Source organism: Protopterus annectens, chromosome 8.part0, assembly GCF_019279795.1.
Source record: "Protopterus annectens isolate FY-2018-M chromosome 8.part0, PAN1.0, whole genome shotgun sequence".
Classification (NCBI taxonomy): Eukaryota; Metazoa; Chordata; order Ceratodontiformes; family Protopteridae; genus Protopterus; species Protopterus annectens.
Genome location: NC_056741.1, coordinates 153,409,806 through 153,436,402, shown reverse-complemented (window position 1 = coordinate 153,436,402; position 26,597 = coordinate 153,409,806). Strand labels below are relative to the sequence as shown.

The following is a 26,597-nucleotide window of genomic DNA, read 5'->3' as shown; positions in this document are numbered from 1 at the left end:
CACACACACACACACACACACATACATATACATATATACACACACACACACACACACACACACACACATATACATATATACACACACACACACACACACACATTATATATATATATATATATATATATATATATATATATATATATATATATATATATATATATATATATATATATATATATATATATAGAGAGAGAGAGAGAGAGAGAGAGAGATATATATACTAATACAACAAAACCGAGTAGTATAAACTCGAAGAAACACTATTAAAATGCAGAAAGAACTTCAAAAACAAAATCATCCCCGAGGGGGATGCTACAGGAAACAAACACCGGAGACAGGAGCTGATTGCTGAGCACTTTCGTTTTGTTTTATTACTACGAACTTCTTCAGAGACGTACATTAAACTACTTTACTTGTTTAAATAGAGTTGAGAATGCACACAATTCAAACGAGAATACAGCATTTTCATAGGGTAACAGTGTAGAGAGACTGTCTAAATGGATCAATGCAAGAAGAGGACAGCATAACATAATTCAAACGAGGTGTAGAATACAGCTGTTTGATAGGGTAACAGTGTAAAGAGGCTGTCTAAGTGGACCAATGCAAGAAGAGGACAATATAATCACAAAATGGACAATCACAAGTACTAGGCAGACACAGCTCCCTCTGCCCCAACTTCAGCAAATTTAAGTTTTTTGTACTTGAGCAAGTAGACGAATTCTACGGTGATTGTGAAACCTTACTCGAAGTAAAAGTATTAAAATGGCAACTCCTCCTTGATGCCGAAACAGCACCGGGACTTAATGAAAATATCAATGTGAAATGTGCACTAAAATGGTTAGGCTGATAGTATTCCTAAACACGCCCACGCGTACACTCTGCACATTCCCATTGGTTATATTGTCCTCTTCTTGCATTGGTCCATTTAGACAGTCTCTCTACACTGTTACCCTATAAAAATGCTGTATTCTACACCTCGTTTGAATTGTGTGCATTCTCAATATTTAAACAAGTAAAGTAGTTTAATTTAGTGTATTGCTCTGAAGAAGTTCGTAGCAATAAAACCGAATGAAAGCACTCAGCAATCAGCTCGGGGATGATTTTGTTTTTGTTCCTCGGAAATCTACCCTATTTTGTTGTATTTTCCTTTCTAGGATCCTGAATACATACTCACTACTGCAAATCAGGTTCCGGTCCCCATTAACAGGTCACACATGCAAACTAGCAAAGAGTTCAAGGGCACCATTAAGAAGCTCAATATTGAATATGATCTTAAAATACTGAAACTATACATAGCCACAAAAATTTATGTCAAGAAAATATGAACCAACACCAACAATGTTCAGGGAAAATCTACAATAATACTATTTACTCTGATCCAAAGGAATTACCCAATATCACAGCTGACAAATGTAGTACAAATTTTATTAATCCCAGTGGTAAAACTATTTTAGATTCTACAATCCCAGTTATCTCTATAATTACTATGGAACAAGTCCTTTCTGTCCTACACAGAGCTAAGAAAGTTTCATCCATTAGCCTTGATGATGCACCATATTGCTCGATTAGCAGTACCTAACATGGCCTACCTGAACACCTATGTCACCTCTTTAAACTAAGCTTTTCCATTGATTACACTCCCAAAGCCTGGCAAACAGCCATAGTAATGTTGTTATGCAAAGACAGCCCGACCACAGATCCCAGTAACTATTAGTCTCATTAACTTCATATATAAAATGGTATATAACCCTATGGAACATAGTATTTTACACCTCACTCTGGACACTGAAAATCTCTTAAACCTGGGCCTTCATCAATTCAGTTTTGTCAAAGTATGTCCTGCATCTTTAGCATTATAAACTCCTTCGAAAAAGTTGCTGAAGCACTGGTGAAGGGTTAAACAGTGCACACAATATATATGGTCCTGGCCCATGGCATTTAAAACCACCCCCAATGCAGGCATTACTGACAGACTTGTAAATCACTTAAATCTGTATGCTGTGTGGTGCTAAGTGGTTGATAAAAACCCATGTAGTTAGAGTTGCAGGTGCCAGTTATGAAAGCAAAAATGTTACCAGTGATTTATCATAGAGCTCAGTGTTGTGCCCTCTACTTTATGGCATCCGTTTCTTAGAACTTCAAGCCAATGTTCCTGGTCTGTGGTAATCTAAGTTTGCAAACCTATAATAAATTAGGTGTTACTCATTCCTCCACTGACCCACAACTGATCCAACATGGATTAGGCTATATTAGCAGCTGGTGCAAGGATAAAGGTATCAAAATAAACATAAAACATGTAGCATAGTTCATTTTGGTAATCAAAGCATTTCCATATCACATCTTACTGAAAGAATACCTCTCCAAATCCGGCAGAGTCATATCAGACCTAGGCATTCTTGTATACAATTACTTATATTTTGGCCATCACGTGTCTACAGTAGTTTGAAAAGCCATCAGTCTCATCTAAGTTCCAAAGAAATCTCCTCTACTTCCAAAAAGTCATCTTAATTCCCCTTTACTGATTTCCCTTCAGGATAATTATTGAACATAATGCCCCTTTTGGCATGCATTTGCCTAACTACATCACACAACCTGAGACCCCTTGGACTGTCCTAATTAAAAAGATCAAGACCCACAGTTACCAGACAGACTGGCAAGCCTTCTCTCTGTCCTTGGTCTCTTAAAGACTCCTCCATTACAATCTGTACCTAACATACAAAGACATAAAAATCCAACCCTTCCTAACATCCTATCCCTTCACAGAAAGTACATTTGTGCAAGTAAACTCACCATAACAGTACATGTTCAAATGATCACTGCTGCATTAGCCTTAGCTATATGCGTTATAACCTGGGGGTTATAACCTGCCAAGAATATAACAGCAGGCCAGGTTCCAAAGCTTCAAAGCACTTTCCAATCAACTGAACTGCCAAGCAACTTGAACAAAACTGACAAAAAGACAAGTTTTAAAGAGAGGGAGATGCTGAGCCCTGAAAGGAGAAAAAAAAATTAACCATACTACAAAATAAGCAGGAAGGAGTGAGGGCCAGGGCCAATGTTAGCATTTTGGGGGTCCCCAGCAAATGTCAAGTTGGGGGCCCCCTAGGCACGCACTTCCAGCCTAAGAATCATCCTGTCAATGCCATCCCTCCAAAGTAACATTTTAATTCATGCTGCAAACTTTTAGGAGTAGTATGCACAGACAGACCTGTAGCTACAAGCTCTTACATTACAACAGGCCTATGTACCACACTGTTGACCTGTGCAACAAAGAGACACAGTTACTGGCATTTAGTTGCAACAGTGATACATTACAGAATCTCTATGTACAGGTCTGGACTTAAAGTGAAATGATGACAAGGCCTACCATTTCAACACCTCCACATACCCTCCAATCCTCTCCTCTGATCCCTTTCCTCCACCTTTTTGGGCTCCCCATACCATACACATTACTTTTTTATTCCTTTTCTCACATTTTGCCTTACTCAGCTTTTTTGAAGAAGCCATAACTTTATGTATGCTCTGAAGTGCATTTTAAAGTTTTTTTTCTTTTTACCTAACCTTTTCATCCAATAATGGTTTGAACAGAAATTAAGATTAAGGAAAGAAAAAAAGGTTTACAGATGGTCTGCGATGCATTTTAGTGCATTCTCTCAACATTTTACTCCACTGGTGGCCTAAACAAGAATCATGAAAAAGAAAAGAATTTCAGTCTTATTTTTTTTCTTACAAGGAAGTCAATTTGTGCCCAAGGCTTAATGTTCAAAGCTGACAAAATAGTAGCTCACAATAAACTAACAAGCCAATAGCTGTGGGAATACATATGTTTTGTCTGGGAATACTACCTGCCTCCCTAACCCCCACAAAAGACAGTCACGGCCTATGCATCCCTCTGCTGTTAGACTCAGAGGAAAGCAGAGATTTAAATTGCCTTAGTCATATTTCAAGTGATTGCTGACATACATACACTTAGCATATTCTTCACCCCCAACCCTCAAAGGCAGCCATATGTATATGTGCCCGATATGTGAGTGCGATAATTTCAGTAATATATTCTAATTTGTTGCTCCTAGACAGTACACACCACTCCTACACAAGCTACAGTAACCTTCTTTGTAACACCTCTGAGGTCTGTGAGAAACACTGCCCTCAGCTCAAACACAATTTTATAATGCTCATGTTCATGATCAGCTTCATCCTAACAGGGTCAAAACACAGCCCTGTTCATGTTAAAGAGCATAATTAGGAAATTAATACATTTTTTCTCCCTCATTTTTCCCCAACCAGCAGCAGCTTTTGTGAGGCCCCCCGCACAGTCAAGGATGACTAAGGGGATCCCCTGCAGCCATGGGTTTTGCAGAGACCTAAAGTTGGCTATGTAGTTATAGTGGAGAAAATGTCCAACAGCAGAGTTTAACTAAGCCAGGGGTACTATGTTAGTGGTAAAATATTTAATGGAATTCTGATGCCTGTTACTTGACAAAACACTGTTATTACAACTATAAATATCTTTGAATTTTAAGGGAGATATAAACAGTTATTACCCTTGTGGTTTATTAAGTATACAAGACTACTGTATTAGGTTTTCTTGGTTTCACAGACATGTTACAAAATCAACGTAAAATAACTTGCTGTGGTTGGGGGCCCCCAGCGACCACAGGGTTCGCTGGTGCCTAAAGCCGGCTATGGTGAGGGTGCAACTACTGCAGGGATCAGTACACAGCTGTATTATGTTCATCATATTGATCACTGCTGCAGTAGCCTTAGCTATATGGGTAGATTACCCTAGCTTAGTACATTTGGACGTGAAAGGAGAAAAGTCAAGGAGCTCCTGGACAATGGTCCTTGTAAAGCCTGATCTAGACCTAGAAAGGAATAAAGATTATAGTGCTTTGCAAAAGTATGTACACATGATAAAGTTGCAGCTTCTAGAATCCAGACCTTTCCAAAAACCCACAGATGAAGCAAAGGCCCTGGTATAGTGGGCCTTAACACTGCCTAAAAAACTTTTCTTGTGTTGAGTACAACAAAAGGTAATGGCTTCAGACAACCAGTTGGAAATGGTCTGTATTGACATTGGTTGACCCCTCTTTTTACCTTCACAATAAAAGAACAGATCAGGAAAATATGAAAGATTTAGTTCTGGCAAGATAGCACTAGACCGTTCAGTGGACATCCAAGGTATGGAGAATCTATTCTCCATCATTTTTTAATATTATGAAAGAAAATGGGGGGATGGATAGTTTGGTTTAAAGTAAACTTGTATACTACTTTAAGCATAAAAGTCAGACTAGTTCTCAAAGAAACCCTGCTTCAGTGGAAAATGAGGCAGCGCTCACTCACCATAAGAGCTTGCAACGCAGACACTCTTCTTGTAGAGGTTGGAACAATCTAACACAAAAGTAAAAGTGTAAGGAGGTGCCACTGGTATTCTTGGAGGCATCTTGTGCAAAACCCACTTTCAAACACATTTTGACATAAGAATGTATTGAAAGAGGTAGATCTATGGGCAGACATGCTGAAATGGATGACACATGAACCTTGGCAGAGGAGTAACAAAGGCCATAAAAGACAGTAACTTACACAAATATTGTAAAACCAAATAACTAGCCCTGTATGTTTGCTGGTTATGTTGCCACCAAATAGAAAACCTTTCCATTTACTATTATATGATTTTTTTAATAGCAGGCTTTCTTGCCTCCATTAGTACCTGCTGCATGTCCTCAATTTTCTTTTAAATTCCTGATTATTAAGACCCTATCATCCAGTCAGTCAAAGCTGACTGGAGCTGGATGCATCAAACTTGCCTGATCTTGTGCAAGTAAATCCATACTGTGGAATAAGCTTGTGGTAATTGCATCTAACCATTTGCAAATGAAGGGAGAACCACGATTGCCTGCGCCAGAAAAAAGTTACCACAATGATCTTGGGAGATTCCCTCTGAATCTTCTCAAGTACCCTGAATAGTAGTGGAAATGGTGGAAAAGCATATTGGAACATTCCTATCTAAGGAAAAGATAAAGACATCCGTTTTCCAGGCCTGCTTGCATGGAGTCTTGGAGCAGAAACTTGTCAGCTGATTTAGACAGGAGGCAAATGGGTCTTCTAGAGGAACTCCCAACAGATGGATCAAATCTTGGGAGACCCCCACGATCTAGTTTGCAAACATGATGGTCTTCCCACTCCTGTTCAGCTTGTCTACCACACAATATTGCACTGATGGAATGAAGGATGACTGTAGAGTGAGAATGTGCTATGAAGCTATATCCCAAGCTAACATGGCTAGTCTGCAAAGTGGGTATGGCCTGGTTCCTCCACGCTTGTAGATGTACCGCATGACTGTGGTATTGGGTGAACTAACTTGAAGAGGTCCTGGGGACTAAAGATGATTCAGAGAGTTGAGTGCATTGTTCAGGGCAAGCATCTCCTACATTTATAAGCATATATCTACCCTAGGTGATCTACGCAACTTGCACAATTAACCCTCCTAAAACTGCCCCCAAAGTCTGAGGTATCTGTGATGACTGACTGCTTTGGAACAGGGATAAGGGATCACCCTAATTTAGAGACATTTGTTGTCTCTACTAAGTAATTTCTTTTAATAACAAACCCCAAAACTGGAATTTGAAAGACAAGGGAACTTGATGCTGTACCAGAGAGACTTCAGATACCACTGTATCTTTCATGTTGAGTTTTGCCAAGGTTATGAAAACTGTAGATGCCATGAGACCCAACAACCTTAAATATTCCCTCGCAGTGACCAAAGTCCAAGTGGAAAACCTTACAAACAGATCTAGATATATCTGCTTTTTCCAGTGGAAGAAAAGCTCTTTGAGCCGAGGTGTCCAGCTGACACTCCAGGCTCACAATCACTTGTGGAGTCCAAAATAACATCTGAATGTTCTGCTGGAATCCCAGTTTGTGTAAGATCTCTCATCCAAATGAGAGATCCTAGACAGTGAAAAACACTCTGCAGAGATAAGCAAGTCATCCAAATTTGGATAACATAAAAAGAATACCTTGTAGACAACAACAAGCTGTAACTGGAGCTAGCCACTTAATGAGCACTCTTGGTGCAGCAATTATTCCAAAGGGTACAGCAGACAACTGATAAAGTGATCCATACATGCAAAACTTAAAACAGAATGTTTTAAGTATCTTTAAATAAAGAGTTACCACGAAGAAGAGGTAACAGATTGTGAACCGACATAATTTTGATGTTAGGCGCCATCACAAACAGGTCTACGAAGAAAGATCCAGAACTTGTCTCCAAGCATCTTCTTTCTTTGGCACTAAAAACACCCCTGAACAAAAACCTTCCCTAGATTGGGAAGGATGAACTAGATGTCCTCCTATTCCTATACTGCAGTATTCTTGGTGAGGGATTTCCTGCCTTCAGGCGACTTGTACTATGGCTCCTATACAAAAGCTTCAGTTTGGCTGTTGCAGCTGTGTGGGACGTCACACGTAGGGCCATAAACCAGGGACCTTAAGTGTAACGTCTGCACGCACAATCCTCAGAACTTTTCAGCCGCAGACGACTTCGCATCGTACGACTGCTCTCCAGACTTCGGATTGATTATAGATAAGTAACCAGTTGGGTTTTTGCATTTTAATTTTTTTACCGATCTTTCACTTTGCTTAGGCTTGGTTGTTGTAGCTTTAGCTGATGTCAGGGAAAAAGGGAAAGTGCCAGTGAAGGTGCACACATCTTCCACTTTGGCCTTTAGAGCCATTACCTATCAAACACACATGACCAAGTATGCCCTGGACCTCTATGCTGGCTTCAATTCCTGACAGTCCCATTAAAACGAATATCTCCTCTAAAATGTCCTTAGCACTACAGGTGGCTAGACACTCCATAAGATGCAGCTACGATGCTGCAGAAGCTTCTGCTCGCTCTGCAGCATCAGAATCTGTCCTTATGAGATATTCCTGGCTTAGGCTACAGAATCTGCCAGAGGACTTCAAGTCCAAAATCTTGGATGCCCCCCTGGATCACAACTTCCTCTTTGGAAAGCAATCTGCAGACCTATTTAAGAATCTGCAAGAAAAAAGCAAAGAATTACAGTATACTGAACATTTCCAGGTATCCCCTATACCCAAATTTTATAGGAACTACCCAGCTAAGACTACCTTTGTTAGGCATAACCCGCATTCTGCTGCCTCCTCCTCCAGACCCAGAAGAGGAACTAGAAAACATTCCACATCCAGGCCTGCTGGCCCACCTCCTCAGCCTAGACAACCCTTTCAGGATAGGGGAGGTCCTATTAATGCGCGATTGCTTTGCTCATCTGCCCCTCTCAGCTTGCCTTATCCACTCTCCCCGCTTCTGGTAGAAAATCACCACAGACCAATGGGTATTAAGCATTATTCAGAAAGGATCCTTTCTATCCTGGAAACAAAATCCTCCCTGGAAGGGCATTCCATTTCCTCCAAAAAACCAATGCCATCTCCTTCCACAAATTCTGTCAGACCTGCAACAACAAGGCACAATAGAGCCTGTTTTATTTTTTTATTTATTTTACATTTGTTGACCGGGCTAGTCTAGCTGGATATATTTCCATTTTCAGTAGAGGCCCGGGGAGAAAAGCTCCACACAGATATACAAAGTATAAAATATTGTTACATGGTGAAAAAAAGGATTAAAAATCAAAAATAAAAACAGGTAGTTAATACATTCTTGAGATAAAAATACTGGAGAAACGTTAAAGTAAAACAGAGTAAAGTTTAAGAGAGCTAGAACAGATATAACAGTAAGAGTTATGTACAATATATAAAAACACTTGAAAAACAGTAGAGAGAGCAGAATACAGCTTAAGACAGCTCAAAAACAGAATAGTAAGAGTTATATGCAATAGATCATATGAGATAGAATTATTTAAACACTAAGTTGATTAGAGTTTAGAAAGAGTCAGTCTTATTTACAAGTCAAAAGCATGTAGAAGTTTGGAAGTATGGCAAGAAGAGGAAGAAAGAGGGGTGAAGAGGATGGTTAGTCAGGGTTACTACAAGGGCATAGCCAGTGCATTTGGAGGTGTTTTCTAAGTTTTTGTTTAAAGAGTGGCAAGGATGTAGTTAGAGTTAGTTCAGTGGGTAGTAGGTTCCAGAGTTTTCCTGTTGTGTTGGTAAACAGAGAGTCACCAGCTGCATTATTAGAGGAACGTAGGGAGTTCAGACTATTATATGGGACTGTGAGTTTTGAGAGTATAGGGGTATTATTGGGTTGGTAAAATATCTTATGGGCAATTGTGAGTTGGGGGATAATCAGATGGTTTTGGAATTCGAGCTAATTTAGTTGTCTAAGATTTGAACAGTGATGGGTTCTGAAGGGATTGCCAGTAGCAAATCTAGCAATGTTATTATAGGGAGTTGCTAATTTGTTAAGGTTGGTTTTCTTAAGGTTGGTAAATATAGGTGAAGCATATAGGAGGGTTGAGATTAGATGGGAATGAGCAATCTTGGCTCTGGCTGCTGAAGTTAAGAAGGGTTTTATTCTGTATAGGGAGCCTATTTTTCTGTTTACTGTTTTAATGATATTGTTTATATGGTAATCAAATGAGAGATTATTATCAATGGTTATTCCTAGAAGTTTAGTGGTAGTGTCAGGGAGAATAACAGTACCATTATTTGAAGAGAGAGAGAAATCTAAGGGGGAAGACCTAGTAGTGGGTGTAAAGAGAAGGAGTTTTGTTTTTTTAGCATTAAGGAGACAGCGTTTGGAAAACCATGTTTCTACAGTGTTGAAAACATATTGAGGAAGAGAATATAGTTCAGATGGAGAGGTTGATGAGCATATTGGTGTGGAGTCATCTGCATATTGAATACAAGTAGCTTGTGGAATTGCTACATGGAGATCATTAATAAATAAGGAGAAGAGAAGTGGTCCAAGAATAGAGCCCTGAGGGACCCCAATAGCAACAGGTAAAAAGGATGAGACTTGATTTTCCCAGAGAACTGCTTGTTGTCTATTGCTGAGGTATGATGTGAACCATTTTAAGGCTAGAGAATCAAAGGAGAGAGATTCCAGAATATTGATTAAGAGGGTATGGTTAACCATGTCGAAAGCTTTAGAGAGGTCAATGAAGAGTGCAGATGAGAGGAGGTTTTTGTTACGGTTTCTACTGATGGTATCTGTGAAGGATAAAAGGGCAGTAGTGGTACTATGAGATGGTCTAAAGCCATGCTGACAGTGTGCTATTAGGTTGTGTTGTGAGAGATAGCATAGAAGTTGTTTGTGAATGCATTTTTCCATAATTTTTGCTAGGGGTGATAAGAGAGCAATTGGCCGATAGAGTAATCATTAGAGTCCCATTAGAGTCCCGCCTTTATGTAAGGGGATAATGTGGGAGATTTTCCAAATATCTGGGATGGTACCTTCTTGGATTGTCCTATTTATAAGGATAGATATAGGGTAAGCAATTTCCTTAGCTGCTTTTTGGAGAAATTGGGAAGGAAGTTGGTCAGCAGATGGAGTACATGGTTTAAGTTTTAGAATAAGTAGAGATGGGTTGTAGTTTGAATTTCGAGAAAGAGTGGGGTAAGTCGATGGGAATGCTGCAGTTTTCTGAGATAAGTTGAGTAGCTAGAGATTGTATAGTGTCAGTAAAGAAAGAGTTGAAGGTATTGGCAGTTTGATGGGGAGTATTTGGATCTGCATCAAGTGGGGTGGGTGTTCGGGAGTTACCTGGGGAAAGGAGCTTATTAATGCAAGACCAGAACTGTTGGGGATTATTTTGATGAGTTTGCTGAAGTTTACAATAGTAGTTTTTTTATCTGCAAGTATAGCTTTTTTTGTGCTGTTTCTAAGCTGTCTAAAGTATAGGTGATCAGAGCTATTTCTACAGGTTCTCCATTTAGTCCAGACTTTGTTCTGAAGTAGAATTTGATTCCTAGTTTCATTAGAAAGCCATGGGGCTGGGTTAGACTTCATTCTAATGGAACGTTTGGGAGCATGCTTATCCAGGATAGATAAGAATGCAGTGTTAAAATACTGTACTGCCTCTTCAAGTGGGAGGGATTTTAATGGGTTCCAATTGCATGCTTTAAGCTCAGTTTGAAATAATTCTGCCTTAAAGTGTTTGGTAGAGCGTGCTGTTCTAATGGTGGGGAGGTTTGGGAAGTCTTTCTTTTCTCTAGTAATGTAGGTCAAGGAATGATCACTTACATCATCAGGCAGGGTTCCTATTTTGTAAGATTGTTTCACTTTGTTTATGAGAATTCAGTCTAATGTACTCTCTTTTTTGTTAGGTTTATTAATCCTGGTTGTAGAGGTTATAGTTTGGGTAAATCCATGGAGGTTAATATGAGAGGTAGGATTTTCAGCACTTACACTTTTCCAGTCCATGTTAAAGTCACCTAGTATTATAGTTTCTTGGGGGTAAGTAGAAGACCGCCAACTAAGAAGTGCCTCAATTGTAGTGATATTATTTCTGGGTGGTATGCAAATGCAGATAATATATAAAGATTTGTTTATGTTGATTTGAAGCTTAGTAATAAGGATTTCTGCGTTGCTAACCTGGGTTGGATTAGATGGGAGGGTAGAGATATGAAGTCCATTTTTAAATAGAATTGCTACTCCACCACCTTTACGTTTTGTTCGGTCTAGTCTCACTATATTATAGCCTTGGGGAATAATTTCATTATCTTTAGTTTCTGGTTTCAACCAAGTCTCAGTGAGGCAGAGGATATCAAAGGAGTGAATATCTAAGAGGGCATGAAGGTGCGCTACTTTATTATTGATGCTTTGAATATTAAGATGCCCTATTTGGAGAGAGCTATTGAGATTGGGGTGAGTTGTTTGGATTGTAGGGTTGGTAGGGCCAGGGTTGGGGTGGACATCGTCATCTTTTAAGGTGGGATTATTTAGTTTTGTTCCCGAGTTGTATGTAAGGTAGGGTTAACAGTTTCGATTTTTTTTCTAAGGGTAGGTTAAGTTTAATATGGGAGAGTCTATGGTATTTGGGTAGTAGGTAACTGGGATTGGAAATTATGTCAGAATGTCTATCAAAGGATATGTATGTGTAGATTGCAGTTTGTTTGTGAGAATGCTTAAGATGGAAATAGTGCAGTTTTTCAAGGGAGGTAAGAAGGTAGGTTGAGATGAGAGTAGTCGAGAGTATGATTGTAAGTGTTAGCTTGGTGAGATTAGGGAGAGGCATCTTGGAGAAGTTTGTAAAATAAGAGCTCAAGTGTAGGGCTATAATAGGGAGTGAGATGTGAAGGGGAGGAAGATAAAAGGAGTACAGGAAGAAAAAAGAGGGGGATATTGTATGGAGGAGTTAAAAGTAGGAGGATATGATAGGGGTACTCTAAGGAGTGGCTTATTGAAAGTGATTGTTAAAGAGGTAAGGGTGTGGTTAGAGTTTGTGGGGAGGAGTGATGTATGGGATAGGTTGAATGTGAGAGAGGGTGTGGTAAGGGAGGTATAAGAGTAGGACCCCTGGGGGTGTGTGGGAATTGGGGGTAGGGTAGGGGAGCGGAGTGAGCCCATAGGGCGAACGGAGCGGGTTACAGCTGAGAGAGGCTGAGAGGCAATCAGTTATGGAGAGAGACCGAGTTCTACAGGGACAGAAAAGGTAAGAGACAATATATAGTTACTAAGTAGCAGAGAATACAAGGTGAACAAAGGTATAGCTGTGCTGGGGAGATAGTTACGTGAAACAGATTTAGAACAGAGAGAGAGGTATTTAGAGAAATTACCACAGGCAGGAAAGGAGGTTAATACAGAGGGAATAATTGAGGGGCCAGTAACAACAGTAGTGATAGTCAGAGGTAGTGATAGTCAGAGGTATCTATGTAGTAATGCTCCCAGATTTACCTAGGATAATTCCCTTTTCAAGCAGGTATGGGATGGGGGTAAGTACATGAACAGAAAGTACAGGCACAGATAACAGAGTCTGGCTGCTCTACAGGGGTAGTTGGGTTCTACAACCATTTAGAGAAGTTCAACAACCAGTGGGAGAAGGTATCCTAAGCCTGAGCTCCACTGCCCTCTAGTGGATAATGCAGGGCAAGCACTAACTGCACGAGGATAGTAGGAGACGGTAGGAGGGGAAGGTCCACGGGTGTGGTGGCCCTTACAAACTAGTTAATTTATAGCAGACACCAGTAATTTAAAGTTAATGCACTCACGAGGTTATATCTAAACAAACATATACTGTAGGATAACACCTACACTGTGAGGCCGAAATGTAGAGGGTCCAGGAAGATCCTGAAGGGCTTCTAAGTTGAGTTTCCCTACTATTCAGTAGGATATTAATTAGCCTTACAGGGATTCAAATAGAGGGACCGGATGTGACTCCACACAGGACTTAGAGGCTGAAAAACAGGAGACAAAAAAGTATTAAATGATTGCTATCTAACTAGGCGAAGTTCTATGCAGGAGTGGAAAGGAAAGTGTAGAGGTGGAGTGCTTAGTCTGTAGTTGAGTGGAGTGCAGGGTGCAGTGAGTTATTAGCTCAGAGTGTATGATACAGTAAGGTAAATTAGCACAAGTTATCAGCTATTAAGATCAAATACATTTAAATGTAAAGCTCAGAAAAAGAAAACAATACATGTATATCTACAACAGAAGACAAAGTGTAGCAGCTAATTCAAAACAGCATTAGCTAGAGAAGCTAAAACGAAAAGAACAACTAACTAAATTAGTTTAACATATTAAACTACACAAGAAATAAACCAGACCAAAGAACAGTAATACAGCCTGTTACTGTCTTATCATACAATAATGTTCTCTTTTGCTGCAAATAATTCACAAGGACTATAAAGTTATAATAAATTCTAGCCAAATTTTAAATGGCTGTAAAACAAAAATTATAGCCAAAAAAGAGGTAAGGCTGGTTTACACCTCTGGCAGATTCTGTAGCCTAAGCCAGGAATATCTCATAAGGACACCTGTTCCCACAGGACAAGAAGGAAAGGGATTCTACTGCAGTCTGTTCCTGGTCTCTACCTGCACATTCCCATCAGGGCCTCACACAGACGTTTCCTGCATTTCTCTGGCCCATCCTCGCACTTCCAATTTAGGCCTTGCCCTTTGTAAACACTCTTGGGGCAGTTGATAAACCAAAGTGCCTAGCTCCAGCCATTGCCTTCTGCAGGATCCAAGGAATCCAGATTTAACCATATCTGGATGACATCCTTATCCTAGCACAGTCAGAAGATTCCCTCTTAAGACATCTACACTTCACTATGCTCCTACTACAAAGTCTAGGGTTCACCCCAAACCTCAGGAAGTCCTCCCTGAACCCAGACAAGGACAAGATATTCCTAGGTTGCAGAATCAATACAAAACAAAAGAAAGCCTTTCTCCCACAGGACAAGGTTCTAATCGCCAACTTCCCACTTCCAGGAAGTCTTGCTCTCCCAGACAGTCAATGCAAGGCAATTCCTTCAACTCCTGGGACTGATGGCAACAACCATTCCCATGCTACCATTGGCCAGAATGCATATGCGAAAACTGCAATGGTACCTCAAAAATATATCTGGTCACAACACCAGAGTCACTTGGAACAAGTTAGCCCCCTTCTTCCCATGTCTAAAGAAGGAAATATTTTGGTGGATCCAAACAAGTACAACTAAACCTGGGGCTTCCACTGCAGCCCCCTCAACCCACACAAACATTGCAAACAGATGCCTCAGACTCAGGTTGGGGAGCCACCTTGCACTCTTACAGAGCCCAAGCTCAGTGGCAACCTCCCATGAAAACCAAACACATCAATGTAAGGGAGAGGACAGCAGTTCTTTTAGCTCTACAGACCTTCATACCCCTACTGCTACCAGGTCCTTGTCTGATATTGACAGACAATACCACTGTAATGTGGCACATGAACAAACAGGGAGGTACCAAAGCATACCAATTATGCAGGCTAGCCCTACTAATTTGGGACCTAGCATCCCAGCACAACCTATCCCTGCAAGCCAGTTACATCCCATCACAGAAAAACAAGCAAGCTGACCTCCTGAGCAGAACATACTCTCCACAACACAAACAGATGTTTGACAGGACGGTCTTCCTAGACCTAGTCCACTAGTGGGGCACTCCACAAATAGACCTGTTTGCCTCCCCCAGAACAGGCAGCTGCAGACCTTCTGCACAAAGACTTACGCCCCCAAGCCTGGAGAGTAGACGCCTTCAGTTTCACCTGGGAGGGGAAATTCCTTTACGGCTTCCCCCCCTTTCCTCTGATTCAGAAAGTCCTTCTCAAAATCAGGAAGGACAAACCAAAATCTTGCTAGTGACTCTCTACTGGCCAAGGCAGCACTGGTTCCCCCTTAAACACAATTTAGCCAAGGGCAATCACTGCAAGTTACCCCACAAAGTGGACCTTCTGACACAAGACAAAGGAACTCTCCTACACCCACACTTGCAAATGCTATCCCTGACTCTGTGGGTGATAAATTACTAACCCCATTCAGACACCACTACTCAGAGGATGTGCTATCAGTCCTGAGGGAGGCCAGGAAACCCACTACTAGAAAATCATACCTTGCTAAATGGGAAAGATTTACTCACTGGTGTCTGGGACAGGAAAGGGACCCTTACGAGGCTGACACCCCCCCCCCCCCAGTCCTCTCATATATGTGTCAACTTATAAAGGGTGGACTTTCCTACTCTTCAGTGAAAGTGCACCTGTCCGCATTATCAGCCTGCTTACCTCTAGAGCCTCCCTTGTCAGCCAGGCTACATGTGAAACTTTTCCTTAAAGAGGTCTTACACATCAGACCACCTAAGAAGCCTAGCCCACCTCCATGGGACCTAAACTTCATCCTGGAAAAACTCACCCAGCTCCCCTTCGAACCGGCTAATACAGCCTCTACAGTTTTGCACTTAGAAAACAGTACTGTTAGTGGCTATTACCTCTGCCAGAAGGGTTACCGAGCTACAAGCCTTAAACGGCATGCTCATCTTACACCATTTTTCAGAGAGACAGGGTCACACTGAGAACTAACCCCTTCTTCATGCCCAAGGTAGTCAATGACTTATCTCTAAAGCAATCCATTCACCTACCCAATTTTTTCCCCTCTCCCACTCACCAAGGAGAGAGGATACTCCACTCCCTAGATGTCTACAGGCAACTGAGATTTTACCTGGACAAGACTAAAGACATTAGGAAATCCAAACAAATATTTGTATCTTTCCACCCCAGGGCATTGGGCAAGGCAGTCACCAAACATACCATTGCATCCTGGATTAGAAAGGCAAACTGTTTCTGCTACTCACACCACAGAAAACCCCACAGAGAACCTCTCCAGTTGGGGTTAAGGCACACTCTACAAGAACAGTGGCAATTTCCAAGGCCTTCCAAATAGGCATGGACACAGCTTCCATAATGGAAGCAGCTACATGGTCCACTATCCACCCTTTAATCAAACATTACAAATTGGACTAAATCTCCAAAGCATGGGCAGGATTTGCCAGGGCAATCCTAAAAGGCTTTGTGGAATCATCTTCTGCATCTGCCACCCTTTCATCAAACTAAGCTGTGGTACTCTCCCACACCAAGAATACTGCAACATAGGAATAGAAGGACATAGAATAGTTGTGCAAAATCTTACCATAGCCATAGATGTCCTTCTCATCCATGTTGCAGTTTTCCTTCCCACCCACCATTCCCCCTCAAAGACTCTACCAGTCTAACTGCTCTCGGATGCCTCTCTCCATTACAGAAGAGACCCAGAGCCTTATACAGGTCACCTTTGGCAGCCTACCCTGTTGGGCCATCTACTTTGCCTGCTTAGCTTCAAGTTCTGAGGATTGTGCGTGCAGACGTCACACTTAAGGTCCCTGGTTTATGGCCCTACATGTAACATCCCACGCAGCTGCAATAGCCAAGCTGAAGCTTTTGTATAGGAGCCAACGTACGAGTCGCCTGAAGGCAGGAAATCCCGCACCAAGAATACTGCAACATGGAAGAGAAGGACATCTATAGCTATGGTAAGATTTTACACAACTATTCTTTAGATCCCTCCCTGAAACAGCATGTAATGGAGAGGTGGAAGGAAGACAATCTTATCTGGTGGAGGGAGTATTCTCTTAATGCCATCTATAATCTTGATGAAAGATATCAACTTACAAGAAAATGTCTGCTGCCAAATAGAAAATGAAGATTCTGACTTTTGGGAAGGGAAAAGCGACTGCCCTTAACAACTGCCTAGTTGGACTGTCCTTGATTTGGGGGGGGGGGGGGGTTACTGATTTTTTTTTTTAAATAAATTTTATTAAAATAATTTCATAAAAATACAATTAACAGAAAGAACTGTTCACTTTTTCGATATTAAAGATAAAAAAAGACTAAAACACTAATAAAAAATCAAATAAAAAACAATGAACTATGTACATCGATGTCCACTATACTACAGGTAGAGGAGTTAATTTTAAAAAAGTTAATAAAGATCAGATTGACAGTTTTAAGTTCTTAATGTTCTAATAATTCTATTATGTTAAACCATTGAGTATACACTACTGTATTCCTACATTATCTAGATTTGTCATTGATTCTAACTTTGATACCTCCAAGAGAAGATCTTTAAAGTTTTGAAAGGAAGGAGTTTACGGTGATTTCCAGTTCCTAGTAATTTCTTTCCTGGCTATGGACAGCACAGACAAAAGAAGCGAATATTTACTAGATTTAACAAATGTTGGGATTGGGGAATTAAATAAAACTAATGATGTGGTAAGGTGAAAATTATCAGTAAAAATTGCTTGCAAGAAATTATTAACATCTTCCCAGAATTTTTTCAGATGTAAACAATCATACAAAATGTGTGACCAATCAGCATTCTGAACCTTCATACATCTCCAGAGAATATTTTCCATATACATCTTATTTATTTATGTTATATGGGGTAATGAAAGATCTATTTAAAAATCTCCATATTCTCCATTTAAGTGAAGATGCAGTTCTACCTGCTGATTGAAGAAAATTTAATTTATCCTTATCTGAAGGATTATTATTATTAATATTAGAGAAGCATTTCCAATAATTATCAGGAAACATATCAAGATCAGATTTGACAATTTTATACACATCTGAAAGGCTAATTTTAATAAAATTATTCTGTTGTGTAATAGCAATGAAATAATAAGTTTGGGAATTAAACTGAAGAAGGTATTAAATCTATTTTTAATATAATTTCTGGCTTCTTGTAAGTCAAGCCATATTGATGAATCTAGATAATTCTCTATCAGTAAAGTATCAATAGATTGCAATATACTATCCTTAAACATTTGATGCCAATAAATGAAATGATTTTGTTCAAATATTGAAATTTTGTGAAAATCTGTAGAGAAAATAACTCCTTGCATGTATGCTATAGGAAAAATAAGGAATAACCAAGCATCATATGATTGAGACCTAAGAATGAAATTTTTAAAGGATTTTAAAATAATATTGACATAGTTTGACAAAGTTTAGGGTAGGGCAGAGAGTAAAATATTCCTTTAGCTTCCATATGGTTACTGAATTCTTGTAGGAACGCCCTTGCCATTATGCCAAAATTGGATTAGGAGTAAGAAAATCAATTACAAAATTTGAAAAAAAAAAAAAAAAAAAAAAAAAGGTCAGAAAAATCTTGGATATTCCATGATTAAATGTACCCCCTTCATCACACTTTGATTACCTCTGCAGCAAAAGAACCAGAAAAGTGAATCTCTATCCAAATGAGAAAGTAAAATCTCATAATTCACATCCTCTTGGGAGGTTCTAAGAATGCAATCAGGCAAAACCCCTCAATACAGAACCAGAGGCCGCAACCCTAGAAGAAATATCAACTGAGTCACACACACACTGTAAACAGAGAGCAGTACAACAGAAGGAACTAAACAAGTTAAAGCAGATTTTCCTCACAAGAAGAAACTAAAGATCAAACATTCCTCATACTTTTACAAGTACTCAGAAATAAAACAACAAGCTTGACAGTTCAAAATTCTGAAAAAGCAAAGCTGCAGAAGCATACACTATTTCCTGTACCCATCAATAATCTTCCCATCCTTATTGGAAACAGGATAGGAATTAACTGTTTAGCAGCAGTAGGATTAGCTAACGATATAGCTGTAGTGTCAGGGTAGGGAAAAAAGTGTATAAAAAACTTAAGAGACTGAGGAACTTTATACATTATATCTGCCTTTTGAGTGGCAGCAGGCTAGCGATCAGTAAAAATACAAGCAGAGATACACATCCTCCAAAGCTGACAGAACCGGAGGAATTGGCGAAGGCTCAGGAAATTCCTTCTGTAACATCTCATAGAAATTTTCTGAGGAACTGAGAAACCTCACACTGAAAACACTTACACTTTCTGGAAATAATCTCAAACAGAGAGGAATCCCAAAGGGAGAATCAGAAACTGAGCTCTTCTCAGAGTCTGAATCAGAAAACTGAGGACAAAACAGATATTGGTTTCTTCATATTCCTGTCCAGATTCAGAAACTTTAATCTGTTCAGGAAAAGAGGTGTCCTCCTTTCTTTTAGCAGAAAGCAATACATAAGGATCAAAAGCCAGAATGAAGCCCTGAGACAGACCTAGTAAACTACTTCTATATAAAGAAATAAGGAAATTTGAGGAGGAGTTGATACCAACTTTGTTTTGTATTCTTTTTTGACAGAACAAACGAGGTCAACGGTGTTATAAATGGCAGCAGGAGCTTCCCCAGGGATGGGCACAACATTCTGACAAAACAAGGAGGCCTTCCACGTTCCCTCTCCCAGGACTACCGGGCATGGGTAACCCCAGTCCATAGTGACTACAGATACTACACCAGTGGGATCTGGAGAAAAAGATAAGTGATGAGTGGTCTGAGGTACAACAAATGGCCACAGCAGAGTTGCCCACCTGCAGCTGAGGCAAATACCTAGCCTGCTGTGGTGGCAAAAGCCATTTGCTTAATTTTTTTTTTTTTTTTGTAGTTCAAGGATAGACCATGGGACCAACAGTTTGTTCCATGGTCAAGCAAAAAATGATGACTCTTTCTCAAGGAAAACAAGCAGCAAAAGCCAGTAAAAATGTGAAGTCTTTAAAAGTCCCTTTTTCACACAAAAACATATTAAAAAGCACTTTGTCAGCCTGCAAAAGTAACAAACACAACTTCTTCACAGAAAATGTTTTCAATACCTGAAATAACTTTTACACTGACAGGGAAAAAAGGGCACTCATTTAAAAGCATGATACAGTTTCATGATAGTGTAGTAGGCCGCTGTGTTGCAGCGGTTAGCGTTGTCGCCTCACAGCAAGAGGTTTTCCCGTTCGATTCTCGGCTGGAGCGCCTTCTGTGTGGAGTCTGCATGTCCTCCCCGCAGTCAAGTGACGCTAAAGACATGCAGGTACGTAACCATTAAGTTAACAAGATGGGACAATGAAATAGCAGTTCTCTCAAAGGAGGGGGAGACATGGATATGGAATGCATAAGCCACATAAGAAGGAAAAAAAAAAAAAAAAAGAGAGAGAGAAAAGCAAATGAGCCACTGAGTCAGATAAACTCAGACTGTCAGTCATCTTCTGTGTACTGTAAGAAGTACAGTGAGCCACAACACACCATGTAATTGGTCACTGAAGGATTCGTTCCCTGTAACACTTTACAACATAAAGATATCTACTATATGTTAAAAAGAAGGATCAGCTATGAATTTGACAATGAGCAGGGATATGAAATGTTTTCCTCAGACGATACCATCATTTCTTACTAACACTCAATACAAATCCTGGCATCCATCAGACATCTTGTTTATAAGTGTTTAGCTGTAACCATGGTAATATTGGATAGTAAGCAAATTAATAATTCAGACTTTGATTTATTCTAAAACATTTGCAATATCAAAAGAAGGTCAAAGTAAACAAAAGTAAGAAATTACTAAAATGACATGGTCAAAGTCAAACAGCCATAAAATGTAAAAAGTCAAGATCTAGTCTGCAGAAGCTGGTACAGTACCTTGGCTAACAGCCTTTAACCAAACAAAAATGGACAGTTTTGAAAATCAGTGACTTTGCTAATGTTGTACTTTCATGCAAAGGACACACCAAAAATGTACTTTCATGGGGAATTCCATAAAGACCGAACAACTGCAGCTAACAATAAGTAAAGTATGCCAAAATGTGTCGCATTTCTTTTATGTTTCCTCTTTCCTTTTAAGACCTATATTCCATATGCATTAAAATTTTCCATCCTTTCAGAAGGTAACATTACCTGAGAGAGGTTAGTGGGGTCAGCTTTTGCAGCAGCTCCCGCTCTCTGTTAGACTCTTCCTCTTCATCTCCAAGAAGGTCGCACTTCAGCTTATTATTATTAGTCTCTTCTGTCAGCACAGGGACCATCACTACAGAAAGCATCAGCACTAGCGATGACAGCAGAGCCCATGTTATCCTGCGTTCTTGCCTGTCATTCCACTTTAAGGTCATCCTTACAGATCCATTTTCAAGTAAAGAAGAGAAGAGCAAAAAATAAAATAAAATTGACACAAGTATCTGTACAATCAAACCAACTAGCATTTCTACTTTTGATTCTCTCCAGTGTCATGATTCTGTTTTTCAACTTCACTTTCTAATCTCATTTATTTTAATTTGTTTTTAAATCAAAGCCCAAGAAATAGGGCAGCTGTAAGCAGATAAACCAAACATAACATTTGAATACTATTTACATAATGATAACTGCATATCAATGAAGAAATACTTTTCAGTAAGAAATAAAGCAAATTACAGAGTAATGCAAAATCTTTGAATGCTTCCTGTCAAACCAAGATACATGGTGGGAAGACCCTCCGTTGGACCAGTAATCAAGGAACCTCAATCTTCACCACTGGCACCTGTGGGGGGGGGGGGTTACTGTGAGGATAATGGGTGCATACACAGTATTTCCAGATGCAGCTCTCTGCATCAAGTGCAACTTCCCTTAACAGCACAGAGACCACAGTCAGTCCGGGGATGGTTTCTGCATCTTCCTCCAAACTCCCAATAAGCCTCCCCACTGACACAGCTACAGAGTTGAGATCTCAGCTGAGTGACCAAGCCAAGACCTCCAGCACCCTCTGTCCAACCAGTGCTTCGTGTCCCTGCCCAAGTAGCCGACACACACACCCTGGCATTTGATTTACACACACACACACACACACACACACACACACACACACACACCTGGGAAAGGCTGGCACAGGTTTGCTAGCTATGCCCCTTCTGCCCAGACTATAAGGTACTTACCGCTGTCACCATTCACTCCTGCCAGGTACCTTAAGGCCCTTAACAAAGGGTGACCAATCTTACTGTGTAATATTAATATTCATACAAATGGTAGTTTGACCAAGAGCAAGGCTATTAGGAGTGGCCCAAACAGTGTCACCAAATAAACATGCAAGTACTCTAAAAACTTAAATAACTCTACAAAGATCAGACACTATGAACAATTCAAATATATTTAATAATAAATAATAAAAACACAAGACAGTGACAGAGTTCAGAATCACAGGAAATATTTAAAATACTGCAAGACAGGCTCAGACAAATAAAGAAAAATATCTAAACTAAGCTTCACTATATACTCCTGACTATATCTAAGAGAATTACTAGTCCCTAATCAACTTACTTAATTAGAGCAAGGCAGATGTGGTGAATGGTTGTTGTTGTCAGGTCCAAGACAGAATGCTCACCAAGAGACTTCTCAAAATAATATCTAAAACATTACTGCTGGGATAACTTGCAGAATGACCATTTCTGGTCATCTGAATTCTAGTTCTCATGCAAACACCCATTGCTGGCAAGACTTAGCACCTACCTGTAAAAATACACATACAAGGGCTTTTGCTCAGATCTTTGCCAGGTGCTGGAAGTTGTAAAACAATTGCATTCTTTCATGCTTCCAGGGTAGCAATTTATTTATTTTATTTACTTATTTGTTTACCAGGAAAGTCTGACTTGGAATGAGACCAATTTTCAACAGAGGTCAGGGGAGAATTGCTCCAGACAATGAGTTCACCCCAGAGACTATACAGAAAGCTTTACAGTACAGACAGTCTCTGGCTGCAGTGAAACCTGTGAGATAGATTATAAAGTGATTTAATTTCAGATATTTTCTAAAGTTTGCTGGACTGAAATTAAGCCTCCAGTTTCCTCTGTTAAAATATATACATTTAAATAGTTAGAATAATGCATGTACATTTCTGCTCTCTCCAGTAGAGCACACTGTGGATGCATTTCAAGCACAAACTCTTCAACACACGTCTGTACAAGCCAGTTTGATATACACATGACATATAGTTCTAATACAGCTGTAGCACAAGCATCTTATATAAAGCATGTTGATATTCACAGATAGCTGCACCTCCAATTGTCACACATGGCATGAAAGCAGAGAGCCATGTTTTAACAGAAAATAATGGTGAACTAGTCCTTTACAGAGAACAGCTATTCAGACTGCAAAATGTTATCACACCAAGCTCAATGCTTTCTCATACAACACCCCCAAGTGTTGCAAAGGGAAACAAGGGCTGTCTAATTTGATGTCATTACTTTCTGAGGATTATGATTATGTGTAGTGAAGCAAAATGGGAACTGTTAAATTAGTCCAAGGTGAAATTTTTTCATTGGTGAAAACAAATGACAAACTGATATTAGGTCAAACAGAAAAACGGATAAGGCCAACAAGAACTATATGTTTAACACACCATCACCACAATTCCAATTATATGAAAAAATGGCAACCGCTGGAGGCTAAATTTCCTACAAACTGCAACTTAGATAAGTTTAGAATGTAGATTATTCATGGTTTGAAGATACAAAATAAAAAGCACAGTTCACTAAGGCCTTGCATGACTTAAATCTCAATCAAAATCATGTTCCCAATCTACAAAAAGGAGATCAAGAAACACAGATGGATTTACTCACAATTTACATCTAAAAGCTTGAAGCTCACAAACAGAATTAGAAAGGGAGGTTCCACATGTAACACCCATAACCAGTTAAGTCCTAAATTAAATTTATCCAAAAGGTCTAGCCTGATATTCAATTAAAATATCTTCTACCCTTACACCTGGCAGGGTAAAAAGATCACAAAAGCATTTGAAAAAACTGAAAAAAGCTCATCCGTATTATACCTATTTTATTTATTTCAGGATATCAGAAAACTAGTACATATCCTGGCAATGGCTATAAAGCAGGAAACAATCTTAGCTGGAAGTCAGTCTTCCAGAGGACACAAGCATACCTGTTCCCTCACATACTTAAGGGCACACAGAATATTACAGAATCACCTACCTTTACGCAGGGCTATAACCTTAACAGATGCCCAATGTGGGACACTTGTTACAGAAATAGATTTGTTTTGGACAAACAGTACCTACTACAAAGCGCAGAATGTTAATTTTTACTTTATTATCAAAATGAAGATACACTGTTGTAAAATTTTACTTATGGTGTTTCATGGTGTTTCAAATATAGTAGCATAGTTTTCTGCGCTATTTAAAGGAAAAACAGAAATTGCTTTTTCTCCTCAAGTATTGCAGCGTTTGCTATTATTTTTCAGAACCCAAGTGGCCAAATTAGGACTGTCCTGAAAAAAGTGTCATGTGATAAAGTACAGTTGTGTAGTTTACTTAACAGTAACTGTCCAAACAGATCACTGTGGAGTCCTTACATTTATTTTGTTTTACTTATTTACATTTGTTTACCAGGAGTGTCCACTGGGCCGGAAAGAGCTCATTTTTAATGGAGGCCTGGGGAGAAAAACTCCAATAGACACGCAAGTGCAACATTCAATTAATTAAAAATTGGGTTAATAAAGCAACAATTAGCTACAACAAAGGCAAAAAGTTACAAATCAGATGAAGTTTAACAGTCAGAAGTGGATCATAACATTACATAATCAATTGAGAAGAAGTGATCAATAACTATATACAATGCAATTGGCAGTGTGCAGTAAATAGAGATGTAGCAAAGACAAAGGCAGTGGATAAGTAGAAAAGCAAGAAGGAAAAATAAATAGATGGAGAGGATACATAATGGATGTATTCTGACCAAGATACCATAGCTCATTAATCATGCATTGAGCACCCTCCCTTATCACAAGAGGATGTGCCACTATAGGAGGGACATACCGACACACACCAAAATTCATAGCATTCTTGCTGCAGTAGGGAGGTCTCTGTATGGTCAAGTCAAAGAGGAAACCCAGAAGGATATCCCACTCTATCCAGGGAAGGGAACATGAGAGGAATGCTTGCACTGCAACAATGATCAGTCTAACATCTACGGTTACAGCAACTGTAAGAATCAAAGAAATGTATTTTTGTCAGAAAAATGTAGTTTCAATAACTACAGTTTCAACAGAAAGAAATGTTTCAGTAGAGGATACAAATAAGCTCAGTGAAATAAACTTCAGGCCGAAGCACTGATCAGGATGAAATGTGCTAAGAGTGCGCAAGACATCTGATACAAAAACAGATGATCTTTAGATTGTACAAGGCCTGGGAACCAAGGTTAAAAGAGGCATGTAAGAACTTGTAGGAAATTTACAGGGTTTTAGTATTACAAGAGAGACTTGCTAGAAGGAGGTCAGTTCAGTTGAGATACTCAGAAGACCGAGTACTTACACTCAGTACTTGCATTCAGAAGTCAGTAAAAGTTCAGAGACTACAGAAAACAGTGCAGTTTGCCTTAATTCTGCTATTACAGAAAAAAAGGAAAATAACCTGGATATCACTTGTTCAAATCTTAAATTAAATTAAATCCACCTCCACTGTAAGCTGCTACTGTATAATAAATCACCTTTATCAAAATCAACAATGTGTACAGACTTACTCTGAAAAGTACAGTTGTGTGCACTTCACCATAAAATGTAGATGTTAAGAGTGTATTCACTGTTGCAGTCATCACACTTGGTTTTATCCTGCCAGGGGTAGCGCTCAGTAGGCCCGAATACCACAGGCTTAGTATTTCTGCAAAGGTTGCTGTTGCTTCAGGTCTGATGTCAGGTCATCAGTGGTATAAAAACAGGCAGCTGACGCCATTACATCAGTTTTTCTTGCCCCAAATGTCAGGAGCCCCCAGATAGAGACCTAAGTAATGGTGGAAAAACACCACCAGTAAAAAGTAAATACCAATAGCCCTGTAAGGAGTGAGGAAGAGAGAGAGAGAGGGAGTAAGGAAGGAAGAGAGAGAGAGAGAGACAGAGACAAGGGGGCTGTAGGGTGGGAAACCAGGACTGCAACAGTGAATACACTTCAGCATCTACATTTATGTTAAGTGTACACAAAGTACAGTTTTGTACCTACCATAAATGTAGTTGTTAGAGTGTTCACCCTGCTGCAGTCATTACACTTGGGTTATCCTGTCGTCAGGCGGTCCCGCAGTCGGCCTGAGTTCCAAAGTCTTGGTTCGGCGTTGGTTGCGGTCGCTTCTTTCCTGACGTCACTGCGCCATTTTCTTCAGTTTTTCTTGCCCCAGATGTCAGGCGTCCCCCAATAGGAGGTCACTACATAGTACTAATAAGTAATGTGAAGAACAAACAAAGCATACCTCCAGCTATAAGCAAATACACCACAAAGGTTGTATCAGATATAAAGGCATAGAAGGGGTTCAGCTAGATCAGAGTAGGAGGACAGGAGTAAGGTTCA

The 26,597-nt window shown here is 39.7% G+C and overlaps 1 protein-coding gene across 2 annotated transcripts in view; it reads right to left on the bottom strand.

Annotated features, from left to right (window-relative positions):
• Window positions 1-26,597, bottom strand: part of M6PR (mannose-6-phosphate receptor, cation dependent) — a 648,471-nt gene that overhangs the window by 463,319 nt on the left and 158,555 nt on the right. For both annotated transcript variants that reach the window (XM_044079663.1, XM_044079661.1), the window contains exon 2: window positions 21,185-21,397. In XM_044079663.1, the coding sequence (XP_043935598.1) occupies window positions 21,185-21,396 (212 nt within the window). In that variant the 5' untranslated portion in view covers window position 21,397. The remainder of the gene's footprint in view (window positions 1-21,184; window positions 21,398-26,597) is intronic.